General features: G+C 41.0%; 1 protein-coding gene across 1 annotated transcript in view; it reads left to right on the top strand.

The window, feature by feature from the left end:
- The window catches only part of lrpprc (leucine-rich pentatricopeptide repeat containing), a 58,492-nt gene that overhangs the window by 564 nt on the left and 38,566 nt on the right, over positions 1-19,362 (top strand). Inside the window, exons 2-18 of the mRNA XM_026189310.2 lie at positions 476-678; positions 815-937; positions 1,058-1,179; positions 1,312-1,370; positions 2,157-2,243; positions 2,696-2,822; positions 4,248-4,392; positions 4,540-4,694; positions 5,046-5,151; positions 5,334-5,441; positions 12,268-12,386; positions 12,518-12,608; positions 14,259-14,328; positions 16,263-16,290; positions 16,832-16,889; positions 17,763-17,869; positions 19,117-19,194. Coding sequence (XP_026045095.2) covers positions 476-678; positions 815-937; positions 1,058-1,179; positions 1,312-1,370; positions 2,157-2,243; positions 2,696-2,822; positions 4,248-4,392; positions 4,540-4,694; positions 5,046-5,151; positions 5,334-5,441; positions 12,268-12,386; positions 12,518-12,608; positions 14,259-14,328; positions 16,263-16,290; positions 16,832-16,889; positions 17,763-17,869; positions 19,117-19,194 — 1,786 coding nt within the window. The remainder of the gene's footprint in view (positions 1-475; positions 679-814; positions 938-1,057; positions 1,180-1,311; positions 1,371-2,156; positions 2,244-2,695; positions 2,823-4,247; positions 4,393-4,539; positions 4,695-5,045; positions 5,152-5,333; positions 5,442-12,267; positions 12,387-12,517; positions 12,609-14,258; positions 14,329-16,262; positions 16,291-16,831; positions 16,890-17,762; positions 17,870-19,116; positions 19,195-19,362) is intronic.

Genomic DNA, 19,362 nt, shown 5'->3' with positions numbered 1-19,362 from the left:
ATAATCTAGTTCGTAATGAAGCTGTAACTGTTAGCAACCACTTCCTGCCATCAATTTGCTCCCAGCTGTACACACGCTGACTTTTGGGCCTATCACTGGAGACCAGTGTGCACTGTTACACAGCAGCCACGATGATGCGCGTAAATTGCAGCTTAAATGAACATTTATAGTATTATTAATGAGCACGAAAGAAAAACTGGCCTCAGCTGATATAGAAGTGATGGCTACTAGCAGCCGTGGACCTACTTGGAGGGACTTTTTCTTCACTTCAAGGTCACAGGTCTGGCTTTCACTGTGTACAGCTGTGTAACTGTCTTTGACAACATGCCTGTTGTTGTGCAGTAAACACATACTGTGATGGTGGGGCAGACTTTCTGAAATTAAATATTTCTTTTCTCTGATATGCATCCACAGCAGAACTGAGTTAGTTATTTTTCTGCTGTTGCATTTATACCTATGGCCTGTATCTTCACAGTCGCGTGTGGTCATATGCAGCGGGGTGTGTGCGTAGTTTTTCTGTGGCCACCGAGCTAAAGGATGAAGCCAGCATTGCAGTGCGCTCCAAGCAAGCGCAGCAGTTTGACTGGGCCCTGACCAGGCTGGACAGTTCTGTGAGGAGGACCGGTCGTATTACCAAGACCCTGCTTCAGCGCATCTTCCATGATATCTGCAGGGCAGGTAGGCAAGAGGATGAGCAACCACAGAGGGACCTTTAATAACGGATGCCTGCTAATGGCCATTTGAACTCTTTGAGAGACAGTAATGAAATGTTTTGCTTTCTCTCTCCTTCCTCATCCACCTCTGCTATCTGCAGGCTATCCCAGTGGTAACCAGGCCCTGTTGCTGCTCCGTAGCTGTGGGTCCCTGCTGCCTGAGGTGCCTCTGGAAGAACGCACTGAGCTGGCACACCGTGTGTGGGAGAAACTGAAGGAGTTGGGTAAGGGGCTGCGCTAAGTACAGTCTTGCACACACAAGAGATGTGCACTACAAAATCCTAGTTGTGTAGTGAGTGTTTTGTATATGTTTAATTACCCTGGCTGCACATTGTCTTCGCTAGGTGCACAGTATGATGTGAGCCACTACAATGCTTTGCTGAAGGTTTACCTTCAGAATGAGTTCAAATTCTCCCCCACTGACTTCCTGGCCAAAATGGAAGCGGCTAATATCCAGCCCAACAGAGTAAGTAGTGCAGTGCAGTGCAGAGTGCTGTAATGTCAAGAAATGCATAGTTAGATTTGTGTTCAGCTACATGAAGAGAGTATTTCATTTTGTTAATTCTAGCTGTTTTAATTTGTTTTATTTTATGCATAGGTTACCTACCAGAGGCTCATCGCAGCCTACTGCCAAAATGGAGATATTGAAGGAGCCAGGTGGGTAAATGTTCTTTTCTTAATAGTAACCTGTCCACTGCGGGTACTTTTGCTGAACTAACAGTTTCACAATTCAGGTGAATGGAGTAGGTGTCTTTAAAGAAACTATTTTGGTTACTCCTAAAAGTCCACATCCATATAACACCATGTGAAATGTTTTCATTGAACCCAGTACTACTGATGAGATTGTCTCTATTTCTACTGACTGCAGTGTGACTTGTGAGCACTGATCTTGCCAGGCGAACTCTCCTCCTGACAAATTTCAGTGTATTTCCTGAGTGAATGACTCATTCACTATTGTTTTTTTTTTTTTTAAAGGAACAGTGCATATTAATTAACATGAGCATTTATATTCATCATGTAAATATGACTTTTGTCATCTGTAGTCCCTGGTATGACCCTACAATAATAAAATACATCCTCCCCAACAATCAGATTGCCCACTATGAGCAAGCACTTAGCGACAGTAGGAAGTTAAAAAGTAACTTTTAACAGGAAGAAATTCTGGCAGAGCCAGGCTGAGGGAGGGGCAGCCAAGGCTTTCCATGGTCAGCCCTCTTGTTATATCGTGATCAGGAGGGCTAATCATTATAAATTTTTCTGTGTGGTGGTTTTTGTTTATTTATTCTTTTAAATACTTGTCATTCAGCTCAGCAGCCTTTTCTGTGTCTGGGTATTTTGGTTTACCGTGCTTCTCATGGGTTTACTGTTAGATTACTTGTTGTGTTGCGTGCTTTTTTTTTCTTCTCATTTTAATGTTGATGTAATGCTTTTCGGCTTTCTCAGCACCATATTGGGTTTCATGAAGAATAAAGACTTGCCCATCACTGAAGCTGTGTTCAGTTCGTTGGTGACAGGTCATGCTCGTGCAGGGTAAGTGTCAGTACTTTTTTATTTATCTATTTTTTTTAACATATTGAATTTAATATCAATATGTGGGGCCGGGGTCTTTCTGTGTGGAGTTTGCATGTTCTCCCCGTGTCTGCGTGGGTTCCCTCCGGGTACTCCGGCTTCCTCCCACCGTCCAAAGACATGCAGTTTGTGGGGATAGGTTAATTGGATAATCCAAATTGCCACTAGGTGTGAATGTGAGTATGAATGGTTGTCTGTCCTTGTGTGTTAGCCCTGCGACAGACCGGCGACCTGTCCAGGTTGTACCCCACCTCTCGCGCTATGACAGCTGGGATTGGCTCCAGCGCCCCCCGCGACCCTGAAAAGGATAAGCGGAAGCGACTGGATGGATGGATGAATTTAATATCACATAACAAATGCTATAATTGAAGGAATTTGGATTTAAATAAGCTGTAATCTTTATTACTCGACAGTGACATCGAGAGTGCTAAGAACATCTTGTCTGTGATGCATGGAGCAGGAATTGAACCGGGTCCCGACACTTACGTGTCACTGTTGAACGCGTATGCTGAGAAGGGCGATCTGGAAAACATGAAAAAGGTGTGTGCATTAATTGTGTGTAGTGCCACCTAAGGGTTGAAGGTGTAGGTGTATTTAAGGGTGCAGCTTTTGAACTGCTTGCCACTTTTTTAGCTTATCTGGTGAAGGTATGCTGAGCTTGTGTGATGCGAGGTCTCCAACAGTCCATCCAAAACTCAAAAGAGTCAGTACTCCAACTACAGTTCTGGTCCAACATTAATTTAATTTACAGATAAGGATTATTTAATGGGTGATCATGGTCTGTTGATACTCTTGCTTTATTTATGTACTTCACACATTACAGTAACCTTTGAATTGTGAGCTGGATGAGCTACTGTGTCACTGACATTGTAATTAAAAATATAACATATAATTGTATTTGCAAACCACATGTGATGATTTTTTTCTGTCTCACTGCATTTTTGCCCATGTTGTATATCGTGAGTAAGTTGAGGAAGGGATTTTACCAACAAAAAGTTCAAAAATCTTCTGTTTTGAGTCTTTTCTACGGTGGCCCTGAGAGGCCAAACGGACTGCAACTTAAGAAAACACCAGCAATAAGAAAAAGGCTGCAAAAGCACACAAAACACAACGGAAATAGGAAAAACGACAACATAAATAGGAAAAAACAAAACAGAAATAGGAGAAACAGATTTCCAAAAGCACAAGGAAAGTGTTTCTGGGGAGACAATAACCCGATGGACCATTTGCAGGAACCAAAATATGCTAAGAATTGCGCTGGGAGACACTTGAAAGAAGTGGAGGATCTATCGGTTTTGTGAGCAAAGAAAAGATGAGAGGTAAGTGTGTTAGCCCAACTATTAGCCTAAAAACCTGTCATCAGTATTGTCTCAATCATGATAAAACACACCTAGCATGTTTTGGGTTCCTGCAACTGTTCCATCGGGTAATTTTCTCCCCAGAAACACTTGCCTTGTGTTTTTTCCTATTTCCGTTGTTTTGTGTCCTTTTGCAGCGTTTTTCGTATTGCTGGTGTTTTCTTAAGTTGCAGTCCATTTGGCCTCTCAAGGCCACCGTACTTTTCAGATATTAGCACGTGTCATCTTAGACCAAGCCTGATAAAGTTTGTTAAATGGATTGTTGATTTAAATTGTCCATTACATCTGAGCGGCTAGCACAGGGAATTAATCTGTTAAAAACAAACATGCCCCCCTAGGGGGCACAAACATATGAAAAATGGGTTTGGCTAATAATTATATTGCTAACTGTATAATAAATGTAATTTTGTCTAAAATAAATAATTCATCTGTCTAGTAATAATGCTGTTTAAAGTCAGACATGTCAGGTTGCCAAATAATTGATATATATAACTTTTGATTTTCAGACAAAATTTTATAAAAGTTATCAGAAGAATTTTAGATTTTCAAGGTTGCTTACTCAGTTTTATACCCCTCCTCTCTTCCTTATTAATTTGCTTTCTTTCAGACTCTGGAGGCGGCAGAGAGTGCAGACTGCAGTCTGATGGACCGGGACATCATGCTGGTCATCTTCACGCTGGCCAAGTCCAAACACCAGCAGCACATCCCAGAGATGGTCGAGCGCTTGAGGCATGAGAGGGGTTACGTTCCAGGTACACATTAATGTGACGTGTTTTACAGCACTCACTTTAGTTTTATGAAAGTAAAATCATAAAAAGAAATACAATTTAGTCAAAGTCTCGATTTAAAGAAATTGGGAGCTGTTATACAAATTGTGTGTGTTGTTGTTGTTCTTGCAGATGCCATGAACTTGTGTCTGAGCCTGATAACTCAGGGACAGGAGGACACAGCTTTTCACATCTTGAAGACGTTTCCCACTCTGCAGTCTGATAACTCAAGTGACTCTGCCAACCTGGGCAACTTCTTCCTCCGACATTGCATCAACATGGATACGGTACTCAGGCCCTGGTTTCTTTAAGAGACAAAGACACAGGATCAGACCATATTTTAGAGGAGGGGTGTCAAACATATGGCTGATATAATAAAGACTTTCTCCCTGCGCATTCATACTACACCAAAGTACTTAAGTAATAGATATTCAATTAAATGACAGAAAAATTCCTAAAATTCACTTGACATCAAACTCGGCTGTTTATGGCTGCCAATGTAAAGTTGGTTTGATATCCCTGGTCAGTTCTCTTTAGCAGTTGACTGTTAGCTGGCATTGATTTTCAAACTGGATGCAGGGTTTGTAACGTTAATAACAATATAAATTACATTTTTGTTTCCTATATGTGGACTCCAGTCTCTGGAGAAGATCATCTGCTTCTGCAAAGAGCTCCAAGAGTCAAATATGCACACATCACCACTCAGCTTCACTCTGTCCTGCGCCCTGGAGGCCAAGAAAACTGGTACGGCACATGCTTTCACTTACATGCATCTGCTTACTCACAGATATATTTATTTGCTACTGATGCATGCACACTCGCCAATTTACTTGCATGTGGTCAATTGTAAGCAAAACATAAAAGTTTGCCAGTTATATCCAGTAATATATCAAGTTATTAATTAACTTTTTTATCTGTATTTGCAGGTACTTCTTTAGAGCTGATGAAATTATTTAAGGAGGAGAAGTTGCCCGTAAGACCTCACTTCTTCTGGCCCCTTCTCACTCAGCACGTCAAAGACAAGAACATAGCTGGTACACACACACACACACACACACACACACACACACACACACGCTTACTTTTACTACTACCTTTGTGATGATTAAGCCTGATTCAAACCATAACCTCAGGATCAAGTCGTACCCACTAAAACAGCCCTTTGTGGCGATCGTGGCTCAAGAGTTGGGAGTTCGCCTTGTAATCGGAAGGTTGCCGGTTCGAGCCCCGGCTTGGACAGTCTCGGTCGTTGTGTCCTTGGGCAAGACACTTCACCCGTTGCCTACTGGTGGTGGTCAGAGGGCCCGGTGGCGCCAGTGTCCGGCAGCCTCGCCTCTGTCAGTGCGCCCCAGGGTGGCTGTGGCTACAATGTAGCTGCCATCACCAGTGTGTGAATGTGTGTGTGAATGGGTGGATGACTGGATATGTTAAGCGCTTTGGGGTCCTTAGGGACTAGTAAGGCGCTATATAAATACAGGCCATTTACCATTTTAAAGACTTTTTGGAAAGTCAAGACCAGCTAAAATGTTGCCCCTCCCTAAGATACTCATACAACTTTGATTTTGCAACATTGTCATATTGATGAGGTCCATTTGACTTTATTTTACATCCTGATTAATTGCTGTAGAAGCTAAACATGTCTTCATGTGTTAATGTTATGTTTTTTTATGAGTTATTGCTCATGTGCTTGTAATCTGTGCCATCACTTGGAAGCCAATAACTTGATAGAAACCATTAGATCTTGTAGCTAAACAAGCCGCTTTACCTGATGCGAGCAATCTTGTGTGTATGAGAACCTAACAGGTGTTATACAGCCTTGTGACAGAAGGAAAAACTGACCTACCAGCTGTTTTTAATACACGTAATAGGAAATAGGTTTTTGGTGAATGTCATATTAGCAGTTTTTGAACATGTTTTTCTTTTTTTTTTCTGTGGTGCAGAGGGGATTATGACTTCCTCTGTACCAGAAAGAGCTTTTAAAAGAGTTTCCCTTAAATATTAATGACTCACAGAGTGGTCCAACTGGGACAGGTTTCACTTGGCTGGGGCAGTGAAGGGCGAAGAGGTCTGATCCTTGCATGACAGAGTCAGAGCAGGCGAAGACGAGACAAACGCACACAGAAACACCTACTCACAAATCCACACGGGTCTCTCTAGAGAGTTCTTGGAATAGATAGCAAATTTTAGAAGATGTACACACTTTGCATTTGTTCCGGATCCTAAAGAAATGTTGACTTTCAGAAAGTGCAGAGGCAAATGAACATTGTATTTTTAGCTCATCTGGCTGAAGGACCGATGAGCTTATGCCATGGCGAAGCTTCTGTCTGCACATCACAAGAATTGCTACTTTTCCTTCAGCATTGCTCATAATTTAATCAAACTTGCACACATTGGTCACCTAATGGGTCTTTTGGCCTTTTTTTACAGGAAATAACTAGAAAAGCTACTACGTCATTAACGTTTTGGTTTTTATCGGGTTTCTGGAACTCTAAACACTTTTAGACCTGTTGTGTAAGTCTTTGAAATAATCTTTGGTATGTGCTTCTAGCAGTGTTGCAAAAAGACACCGTACATATAAAAGCGAACACTACATCAACTGTGCAGAAGCAGTCTGAATGGTTGGACTTCTGCATCTCCCTCCTGCTCATACAGACCCACATAGATGGATGCACAGACCTCTCGGATGCATTGAGGGGTCAGAGGTCGTTTTGCTTCAGTCGTTTCCTCCAATCATTTGTCTAAGTCAACTTGTTTTTCAGTCCAGATGTTTTTCCGATTCCCTGCAGTACTCCTTTTCCACTGAAGTGCTATGCCGATGCCTTGTGGGGGCACGGGGCTACATTTAGATTGTGAGAGTAATCTTTGCTTTATTTCTTTCCAGGATAATAATCAAATGGGGACTTTTTTTTTCCTCCTGAGCAAAAAAAGCAGTAGCAGTAACTGGTTGTATGAAATTAACACATAAATGGAGCCATTACATCAATTAATGTAATTTATTTCTGCAAAGTATTCTGGACAATAATGAGCAGGGTAGGTAAAAAAAAGTATATTTCATAGCATATTATTTTGTACTCTTGGACAACAATGAGCTAATGCGTGATATTACACAGAAAATGTGACGGCTGCCAGAATATTTACAAGAGCAGCTTTTTAAAAAAAAGCTGTTTCTTTCATGTCAGAACAAACTTGACAAATAATTTAATTTTTAACTTTTAAACTTTACTCACCTGGAGCTTTTGACAGGTACTATGTGTGATTTGTGTTAAATGTGGCACAGCCCCCCTTTTCCCCCCCCCCCTTCTTTCACTGGGCACGTTACTTTTACTGGACTCTTGTCTGACACTCGGTTGAAAACTTTTTGGGGTTTTAGCCTCTTAATATAGTTTAATGGCTCAGCAGATGCATTTTATGGGAATATTTCTGTCCCCAATTTCTGTCTCGTTTGAAGGAAAATAATTAGTTTCTTTCTCTTGTCTTTGTCAGCTATGGGCTTGTGGGGGAAATCGTCTCACTGACAGATAGCTGGCATCTGGCGACTTGTCAAAATTCATAACTCATTAGTGAATGTGCTCTGTCAAATGTGTTCAGTAGCCGCTCGGTTTTTAAGTGCTTTATTTATGCTGAACCCTGGGTCTCTCTTTGGGGTTTTTTAGAGCGATTAATAAATGATGTATTTTTCAACTGTCAGCCAATTGACAGCATTTGAACTGGCAGGGAGTAGAAACCGGTTACGCCGGTGTGGCGATGCTGCAGATTGGCTTCTCCGTGTGGTCGAGACAGATTCGCAGTTTGAATGGTGAGATGTCTCGGCGGCTAGCTTGACAGCATGAACAAGTGGACTAGACAGGAGTTTAAACATGCACAACCACACACACAGACACTTACTCCAGCTTAAATTCTCTGACCGCACAGTCTCGAAGCCACACAGACACATCGGACAGCATCCATTTAGGTATCACAGAAGGAGAAAGGAGGAAGAACGGAAGGAAGGAAAACGGAGAAACTTCACTCTCACTCACACACTCGCTTGTTTGTGATGGTGTTGGCCTCAACGCTCATGAATGATGCAACTTCTCTTTTCTTTCCCCCCTTTCTCTCTCCTGCTGTTGTTGGAGGTGTGTGTGTGTATTGAAAGTTGGAAGTGGAGAGGGCGGGCTTTTGAAGACCAGTGCAGGTGATGTGACTGATGCAGAGTGACTTGATTTCATGTAAATGTAAGGGCTCTGAGGGAATTCACTTTGGATTACGCGCCCCACTGTGCACGGCCTATGAAATATTAAGCGCCGTGTCACTTTTTGTCCACAGGTGTCACTAGCAGGCAGAGAGGCCGGAGCTGTGGAATTGAAGGCGGGCAGTGGCGGGGGATGGGGGAGAACATTCTGATTAGGTGTGGATTTGGCGGGTTTGGAAAAAGCATATGTTTGGCCATATATGCCACCTGCCTGCAGCTAGTCGATGCTTGTCAGTCCTCGCAACGCAAAGCACTCTTATCACATCTGACATGGAGGAGCAAGAAAAGGGAGCAGAGGGGAAACTGTAGAGGAAGAGGTGGTGTTTCTGGCCTTGTTTGTTTGAGAGTCGGGGTGATGAGGTAAAGGCTCCCTTCTCTGCTTTTGCCCCTTACCTGATTTTGTTTACATCCTCTGTGGGAAGCAGACTTTTCTGTCAGATAGTTAGCACATTCACAGCCTGACCCTGAACTTAATTCTGATTTAAAATGTGGTGTGAGAGCCAAGTATCATCTTGATTAAAAGAAAGAAAAGGAAGGGTGAAATTGCAGCTCTAGATGTCTCACAAAATAGACTTTTTCTTATGTTTTTAAACATAACCTGCCTTTGCCTTGCAGCAACAATGTCTACCTTTAGAGAGTCATGGACACGGAGAGACAGATGGTGTTAGGGGGGGAGAGAGCAAAGGGGGAAGTGACAGGTACTCATGTCCAAGGACAAGAGGAGATGACAGCGACCAGTTCACTCCACTCCTCTCCTCCTCTCTCTTCTCCATCCTCACTTCTCGTCTGTGACAGTTAACCTGAAGACATGAATCTGATGATGATATCTTGTGACCACTGCCATGCTTAACTCACTACTTTGATACTTCTTGCCTGGATGGTATGTCAGTCTTAATGCTGACCAACCTAGAGAGGTCTCCCCTCTTCTCAGTTGTCCTCTGTGCCAAATCTGTCTTTAAATTGTTCAGACAGGGAGGAAAGAAGAAAGAGGCTTTCACATTATTATGTATTCTGGAGTGAAAAGACAAAAGAGAGAGTGGTATAAATGACACTACATATTATCAGGCCTTGTTTAGCGTTGTAGCTTAACTGTTTTACTAATTTATTCGTAGTTAACAGTTTTGACAGATGAGACAAAGGCACTGGTTCTGTATTTACTATATTGACGTTACTTAGATATAGTACTGTGCAAAAGTCACCCCTCTTTTCTTTACATTTTGCTAGGGATATAGTAAAACGTGCATGGAAGGCAAAAACAGTCTGTACAATTCTAAGAAGCTTGAAAGTCAATATTTTAATAGATAGTATTGGATTGTGGATCAAAATCTATCCATCAGATTTCGACAAGATCTCCAACACCAACACCAAAATTCAGCCCCAAACCATCACAGAGCCTCCATCTTGGTTTATAGATGTACCTACTGATGATGATTTGAACCTCCCATTGCATTTGTCTTCCACTTCCACTCCCAGTTTCCTCAATTGTTTTTAAAGTACACACTGCACACCTTGTCTAGTGCTTCGCTAATAGCTCTTCGGGAATCACTTTATTGGTGCAAAAAAAAAAAATTCCTAAAGATATGGTTTTAAAATCCGTTCTTTACCAAGTTATTGGTGATGTGTAGGCACAACACTAGTTCATCCCTTGAAAGAGCTGTCATTTTAAGGATGAGTGATTCTTAGTTCAGTTTAAAGTGGCTTTACAGTGAAAAGGAGTGAGAAAGCAGCCAATGTTTCAACGAAAACTTTTAAAAGATCTTCAGAGAGCTTGGAGAACTATTTCTTAAGACCACTTTAAAAATTCTAAGAAAGTCTGGCTCCCTGGAAGTAAAATGTAAAGAAATTAAGACTTTTGCACAGTATTGCTTGCGTAACCCCCTTTTTTAAAAAACAAAGAAAGAAAGAAATTTTTAATAACTAGTATTATTCATAGGCTTGCTTCTTAGTTAACTCAATTCAAGCCTTTAAATCAAACCAAAGAAGAAACAACCTGGAGTTCAGAGGAATTAAAGCTTTTGGTTAGTTGATTGTGGGGATGAAAGCACACAAACCTGCTCAACTGACCAAAGAAAAGTGCTGACGGTCATGAAAGCTCATGTGTGGAAGCTGAAAAGCATGAGAGAACCTGTCCATTTATATACTTCCAGCTATCCATTCACTTGTTTTCAGCTCCTTTTGCTCTCTGTGAAATTGATTATGGATTATTCAGGAGGACAGAAGGTGCTCCCTGTTTTCTTTCATAAAAAAAGAGTTGGATGAAAGCGATTAGGGGGTAAGAATGGAGGGATGGGCAGCAGAGTGGATGGATCCTCCATTGAGAAGATCGTCTGTTTACTTTAACTTGAAAGCAGGTAGATGGATAGTGAGAGGGGACGATGAATGAGTGAAATGGAGGGCGGAGAAGGGTGGATGGATGGAGTGGTTCAGGTAGCCCTACCTGGGATAATGCACCCCAGCGGCAGGTTTTAATGGCATATAAAAGCCCAGGACTCATCTTTTATTCAGCTGAAAAGAGGCTGCCAGGTGAACACATACGTCCCATTAGGATGCAGAAACACAGATATGTGTGTGTGTTTGTTTTAGTACCTGAGTGCAGCTTAAATACACACAGCATCTTAAGGTATGTCAACTCAAGGAAGCACTTTAGGATAGTTTTCAGAAGTCCGCTTGGGAGCCAGGTGTATAAGCCCTTGATGTGCTTATGCATAGCATGTATAGTACCATAGATGGATTATTTCTGTCCTTGCACCAAATTGTAACACTTAATAAGAGCAAACACGCACACACAGACGTGTATATGTGCTCATTTAGGCCCATTTCCTTTGTGGCCATGCTCCCAGAAATATGCAAAGTGCTCCAAAGCTGCTTGCATATGTGCACACACAAACATGAAGATGCTTGAAGGCATGTTAAACATGCGAATGTCTGTTCCATATGTATGTGACTGTTTTTGGCCTCTTTCCCTGGAGCAGGACCTCCAGTTTCTGCTGGAGAACAGGGTGAGGGTGCAAGAGTCCACTTCAGGGCAACTGCATGTTTATGCACACGCACTCACTCGTCTGAGGTAGATCGTGAAAGAGCCATTTGCACTTTGTTGCTGAAAAGAAGAGTGGATTTAATAGTTTTTCGTCAGACCTGTGCACAAATATGAGAAAAGGAAAGCATGTATAAAAGTTCTTAATTTCACCCTTTCAGTCACATTAACTTCAAGGCCTTTCATATTCTATAATGCATTTGTCATTAGAATCTGAATGATAGAAAAGCTGGTTTAAAAAAAAAATTAAGATTATCATTTATAACGGTGCAAATAACAACTTTGCTTTTATATTTGTGTGTTTGAGACTTTTCTTCTGATTTTTAAACTGAATATATTCTGGTTTAAGGGTACCTGTTTGACAGTAGCATCCTAGATTCTAGGAATGAGTGATTTTCAAACGATATTTAACTGAGTACCTTCAGAATTCAAAGGAACCTCTGATAGAAGCATTGATCTATTTTTGTCTTTTTATTCTGTTGTTTCATTAAAAAAAACAACAACTCTTAGTTGCTTCTTTCACTACACAACATAAATGCATCCATCTGGGGGGAAGAAAGGCAGATTTTTCTTACCTATTACTTGTGTGTTGTAGGTGTTGTAGAGGTGATGAAAGGCATGCAGGCTCTCGATGTTTCCCCTGATGTCGAGACTTTATCCAACTACATCCTCCCTGTGTTCCCCAGCATTGATGCAGCTCGACAAGCCCTCAAGGTAATCCATAAATCTGTGTGAGGGTTCTTGTTTGTTGGTTTGTTTGGTTTTTTTCATGTGACCAGTTTTCATTTATGTTTATTCTGATTTAAAGTTGTCTGGGATTTTTTTTTTGTTGTTTTGGTCTTCAGGATGCAGGCATATCTGTGGAGTCGGAGGGCTTTTTATGCTCAGAGATGCGCTTGGTGGCTGTGACCGACCTGGCCAAACTCTGCACTCTGTGTAAGTACACACTCTCTTATTCAGTCTAAAGAATCTCTGCAGCATTTTTTGCATTTTGCCTGCAGGCTAATTGGCCCAGCATTAACACACACACACACACACACATTTGCCCACTTGCTTCTCGGTGCTCATCAGGCCTTTTAAGAGATTAGTTTGTGTGAATATGTAAGAAGCGAGAACGAGAGGCGCCTCAACTGGCAGAGGAATGGGATAGAGATGGCCGCTAAATAATGGATGACTCTTCCTGTTTTCCCTTTCTTCTGTTTTTAGTCTCTAGCATCCACCACTCATTTTTACAGGCAGCTGTTGCGTTTCTTTCATTTGTACTCCCTAGTGAATTTATTTTCCTTTTTCCTTTTTTTGGCCTCATGTGAAGAAAGTTTTACAGATTCTTTAACCCTCACATATCTTCCTAGAAATGGTGCTGGGTCTTATCTGCTGCCAACGTTATGTGTTGCCTTTTTGTGTGCAAAAAAATTGTCTTGGCAGAATAGTTAGATACTTTTCTCGAATGTGGAAGCAGAAACCAAGACCATGTCCACATGCTTAAATGCATTGAGTTTAGGGCTGTTCGATATAACGATATATATCGGATGACAATATAAAAACGTCTATCATTTCATTTTACGCTATCGTTTGTTTCGTGGTGTCGCAAAATAAACCGTTTACGGCAGTATTTTTTTCATCGTTTTGATGGTCACTGTAGTGGCTATATTAATTTCTTAAAGTTTTCTCTTTCCCTTATATTTCATATAACCACACTATGGACGGACAAGCGCCTGTTTTTATGCGTTGTGGTTAGCAACAACGACGTAACACCATCGCATGTCCGCTTGTTTATGTTCCACATAAACCTTTCACAATAAAGCTCAAGATCCTGTTGAGATTTTTCAAAATAAACTGAATCACGTGAAAGAGCAGATTATTTACGGATGAGAATTAAAAAAGAGCCGCCAGGTGCTAAAAAATAAACCTTAGACCAAAGAAAACGGCGGCCTTTACAACTTATGTCTAAAAATGTATAGTTTCATGCTTTGGTTAAAACACTCGACTCCAGCTACATGACGCGCAGCTGGAAACACTTCCCGTAAGACGAGCTGCCCGAGATTCACAAAATTTACAGAAAATGCTACATTTTTGTGATTTATATCGTTATCGGGACGATAGAATTCTTATATCGGGATATGAGATTTTGGTCATATCGCACAGCCCTAATTGAGTTACTGCCATGTGATTGGCATAGTGGTGTTTCTTCCAGTTAATAATGGCAGGTGAACGTAGAAGTCTTCACACAGGCAATGTGTCATCAGTGTTACACTTCGACACTGCCTTTTAGGCAGCGTTTGGGACTGTAGCTTCTGGCTTATTACTGGAATAGCATTACTTCTAATCACATTCCCTGTTTGCAGGGTTTTATGCAGACTGGTGAGGGTGGAATAACTATCACATTACAGCTTTAAACAAAGCTTTGAATTTAAGCTTTCTCCTGAACTTTGCTGAAAATGTGCTGAAAGCCTTGCATGTTAGATTATTGATTAGTTGAATTGCAAGGCCACCAATCCCAATCTTAAACTTCATTGCAGGATTCCAGAATGTGAATCGGTTTGTCGCTTTTTTTCCCTGTAATCATGATTTGTCTTCTCTTTCCAGTGTCGGATCCTTCCTTCCCCTCCCTGGACCTCGGTGTTTTCCGCAGCAGCCTCATTCTGGGCTTCAAAAAGTGAGTTATTAGCCTGCCGTCCCTTCATGTGTTCACATGTTCCCCATCACTTTATATTCCATATTTCTCCATATTTTGCCCCCAAACTCCTCACTGGTGTTTGAGGGAGGCCTGTAGCTATGTGGAGGTCACTGCAGCATATGCTATGAATATGACATGTGCAGCTGATCACACCATCTACAGTGTCTGTGCTTCAGCAGCTGCGGGGAAAAACACTACCACACACACATGCATGCAGACACATGCACACACACAAAAGATATACATGGATGCCTCATGCATATGGAGCTTGTCATCCCTTAGCTCTTGCCTCAAAGCACCGTGGGAGATATGTAAATTAGCAGATGCCCAACACTGTCGCTCATACCCAGACCCCCATACTGGTCTCTGGTTGTCTCACCCTACACAGACACACAAACGCAGACTGACCCACAGGCTTTCTTGAAGGGATGTTTATGAATATTTACAGTTTAGCACTACACACCCACACAAAAACACTCCAGCCCCTGAGTGAGGCTGGAGGTGTGTCAAGAGAAAAATGCTGACTTGTCTGCTGGGACCAAAGTTATTTCTTCCACTAAGCCAGGATACGCTCAGTTGAGCTTAAATTTGAGCTTTATAATTCAGCTGGTAGTTTCTTTGTTGTAGTGCATGCTAACTAACAAAAGGGAAAAAGTTATGCTGATTATTCTCAGGAATCCATCATTTAAAAAAACAAGACAATGCCATAGTTTGAGCTTGGCAGCATAGTTTTTACTTTAAGGACTAGAATTATAGCAAAATGCCTTTTTTTTTTTTTTTTTTTTTTAAAGCTAAAAATTTATTCAGAAGCTTTATAATAAAAATGTAGTAAAAATAATAAGACAAACTTTAAATCGAAATGTTTCTCTACATATGTGTCGTTTCCATTTTAACTCGCAGTATCCACGTTTGTTTTTATTTTATCTCCAGAGCTTTTTTTATTTGCTTTTCTCTCATTGCACACACATGTACACACACACACACTCTCTCTCACCGTTCTGATAGTTAGGTTGGCTGACAGGGTCATAATTGGGCTTGTCACTTGGGGACCGTGTGCGTCTGTGTGTGCATGTGTGTGTTTGCGAACGCCGTGTCATCGCTGTGTAAGACCTGCTCCTGTCAAAGACAAGGTCAGGGGATAATTTAATCATTAAAGACCTCTTCTTCCCTCCTCTCATCACCCACTTTCTCCTCCTTTCCGCCAACTAGCTGACAACGCCAGAAATGTCACACAATGTCATCATTTAGCCTGTGTGCATGTGTGTGACTTTGTTTCACTGTGTCTTTTGTGGTTTTTCCAGGCTTTTATACTGCCGTCTCTCCTCTCATGTACAGCGAGGTTGAGAATGTCAAATTACAAAATCTGTCGCTCTTTCTCGGTGTGTTGTGCCACACTGTCAATTCAGAAGCTACGGGAACATGACACTGTCTGTGTTACGATTACTTGATTTCAAATGTCATATCATGTGTGTTGTTAGAATAAAAGTTACGTCATTTATTGAGTAAGTCCTTAATGCAAAACGTCTTTGAGCGAAGATGTATCATTGTAGTTCCTGAAGAACTGGATTTTCCTCACTTTGGGGGGAAAATGTAGCAAAATGTACAGAATTTGTGTTTTTCTTTAAAGGTATGAAAATGTATTTTTGCTGCTTTAAATATTATATAGTGTTTTTACCTAATACTTTTTTTTAGTGTGGCGTTAAAGGGAGGCTGTTAACTACTAGCTTAAAACAGTTATATATTAACACAAAGATATTAAGGGAAAGTAAGCTGGTGACGCATAAAGATGTCCTTTTATATTTAAAGTATAGCCTATGCTTGCTTATGACCAAACTGCACAGCAACTCTGTGAAGTTGGAGTCTTGTTGACCTGCCCTGGGTACTCATGTCTTGTCCTCTACTGCCCCCTGCAGGTCTGCTGATGTGGAGAGCATGGTGAAGGTAAGAGGTCAACATGCCCACGCGGGCTGCAAAGAGTGATATAGAAGTACAACAGAGAGGTTTAGAAGGAGTTTATCAGCGGCTATGTTAGAACAAACAAGTGCAAATAAAAAGAAGCATTTTTTAAACTTGACACAAGTTTAATGAGACATGAGAGGAATTTCTGTCTGCCTCTGATTGGCTTTTTTCTTGTAAGTTAAGATGAGTTGCATTTAGGAGGGTTGTAAAATAAGGGTTTGATATTTAATTTGCTTTTCTGACAGAAAGTCACATTCAGTAAAATCTACATTTTTACTGTACTGTTTATAAGATTGGGGAAACCTGCAGTCAGCTGAGACTGAAGAAGTCACTTGGATGAGTGACGAAACGTTTCTCCCAGAAAACGCTATGTCCAGATGAACAGAATCAACTTTTGGAGATAGAATCTACATTGTTAAAACATGGCCCATGCCTGTCATTATTTGGTTATGCCATGTACATTCTTCCACTTGCTGCATATGACGTACTGTAATTTCTATGTGTGATCAATTTGTGTTTCCAGATTACTGAGGTCTTATACAAAGATGAACGCTTCTCTAAAGGAAACTCTTCCCCTGCTGGTAAGGAAACATTTATATGTCCCATTCCTACCAACAATTCATGATGCTGATATCTTGTATACAAGGACATGCCTGGAATGTGTTTGTGTGCATTTGTGCAGGTGAGAAGGAGAGAGGAGTGAGAGTATGGCTGTACGTGTAACTCATATTGGTATTCAGAGTCGGGACTGTATGCGCTGTCACTTTCTAACTATAATTCAGATGACAAAAAAATGCTTTGCATGTGTTTACGTTCAGTCTCAGTAGCAGTGGACTGCTGCCCGGCCCACTTCTCATCATTTTGTGTGTGTGTGTGTGAGTGTGAGTGTGTTGCTGTGTGGATGAAAGACCTGCCCTCTCCATCGGAGGAAAGGGAGCCTAGCTGCTGACACAGCGCAGAGTAGTTAAAGTGGGTATGTGTGACTGTTAGGCAGCGTTTTTGCGCTGTCAGTGTGTGTGCAGAGCGTTAATGTCGCTGTGTGTGTGTGTGTGTGTGTGTGTGTGTGTGTGTGTGTGTGTGTGTGTGTGTGTGTGTGTGTGTGTGTGTGTGTGTCACAGAATGTCCAAAGTGCTGAAACTGGTGTGTGTGCAGGTGGGAGCGATGGAGACCGTTATCCATGTCACATCCAGTTACACGACATCTGCAAGTGTGTGTGTGTGTACACGCTGCAGTAAGAGGAATCTGTCACTGCCAGCCGTCGTACATTCACTCAAACTCCAGCCCAAAAGCAGCTTCTGTCAGCAGAAAAGAAACACAATCACACACTCTGCAGAGGTTACAGAAAAATAGTATAAATGCACAAATGGCCAGAGTGACTGACACGGTGGCAAATGAAATGTATTCCCAAGACAACGGCTCACTGTGCATGTGTATATGCGTGTGTGTTTGTGCAGAAGCTACAGCCTACTTCCTGTATAATCTGATCGACAGCATGTCAGAAGGGCAGGTGCGGGCGCAAGAAGACAAACTGCGGAAATTCTTCAGTCAGCTGCAGTCTAAGGTACACACACCGATTAAGTTGATTGGGGGGAGAAATGCACACACCACACATTCATGTACTAACATCTCTATATCCAGTACATTCATAACCTTCCCACTTTAAAGGAGCTTGGACTGTCTGATCTGAGATGATGCGGTGTGTAATCGGACTCGGATTATTTACAGTATACACGCTCATCCTGTGCTCTATTTTTCAAGAGTGAAGGTTTGAGTTACGAGGTCCAGACATGTCGAAGAAGATTAAATCATGTTTTACATCAAGGATTTAGGGGGGAAAAAGGAAGAAACAAAAACTCTCTTCACTGGCTTTGTTTGGAATTTAAAGTGTAAAAAAAATAAATGTTAATCCTTAAGTGGACATTTTTTTTGATACCAGTGTTGGCAGTGCTGTTTCTCACCTTCATCTGCGGAAATCCTTTTCATATAAAGCAATACTTCATATGCTTTGGAGCAAATATGAATATATATCACAATATTTATTAATTTGTCATTTTCCTTTAAATTCTAATCAGCATAAACATTCACAAGATGAAAGTATCCTAATCAATTTCTCAAAGTCCAGACTAGTGTTTTGTGAGAGTGTATATATCTTTGTTTGATTCTATTTTATTATTTTGGGTTTTGAGGTCTTTCATTTTTATCCAGAATTACATTATTTTATTCACCTTCAGGGTTTTTGACTATTGTATATTATATATTTTAGGATTTTTTTTTTCTATATATATCCAGCCATTATTTAGGTTTTTTTTTATGTTTTTTTTTCGTCTTGTATGTATTTAAAGTTGTCCTGTTGTATTATATTTTCATCTCATTATTGGCTCATCAGTCATCTGTGGAGGGCCTTAACCCACATAACATAAAACACACAAAAGCTCAAACTCTCATCTGCAAAGTGGTATCCAGTGAATAGTTGCATATTCATTTTTGAGTAATGAGTCAATAGCGTCAACTCTAATTTGCATGCAGGTCATCTCTCAGGTATTAATCACCAAAAAAAGGATGTCACTGAAAGAGTTTTGCCATTTTGTTGTTAATTAGTCGTTAATGTCCCTTTATTGAAATTGCATCATTTCCAGTAGCACCTGATTACAGCGTTATGCTCCGCAAACGATTTTGAGCATAAGCTCTTGATGGATTTTTTTAAATTTAGTTGTGGCTGAGAGATTTTCAGCTGACTTTGTAACAGAAATCGACAGGTTAAGCTCGAGTTTCTTGCTGATGTTTGTTTTCCTGCTGATTTCTACACAGAATATAATGATTTCAGTAAACCTCTATCGAGGGATAAGGAACCTTCTGGATTCCTGCCACGTTCCTGAGCTTGTCAAGGTATTGAGCCCGACCTTCAGTCTTTTATTTTTAAATATACCTACTGTTACTTTGGACATTTTATTATATCGTTTTCAGGTAAATTAGAGTCAGTTTTTCCACTATGTTTTCTGCACTGTTACTCTAAGTGCTCATTATACTGCAGTAGAAATTGGATGCCAAGTGTTG

This window comes from Astatotilapia calliptera, chromosome 13 (assembly GCF_964374335.1).
Source record: "Astatotilapia calliptera chromosome 13, fAstCal68.1, whole genome shotgun sequence".
Classification (NCBI taxonomy): Eukaryota; Metazoa; Chordata; class Actinopteri; order Cichliformes; family Cichlidae; genus Astatotilapia; species Astatotilapia calliptera.
The sequence above is the reverse complement of the archived record's forward strand: the minus strand, read 5'-3'. Positions and strand labels throughout refer to the sequence as shown.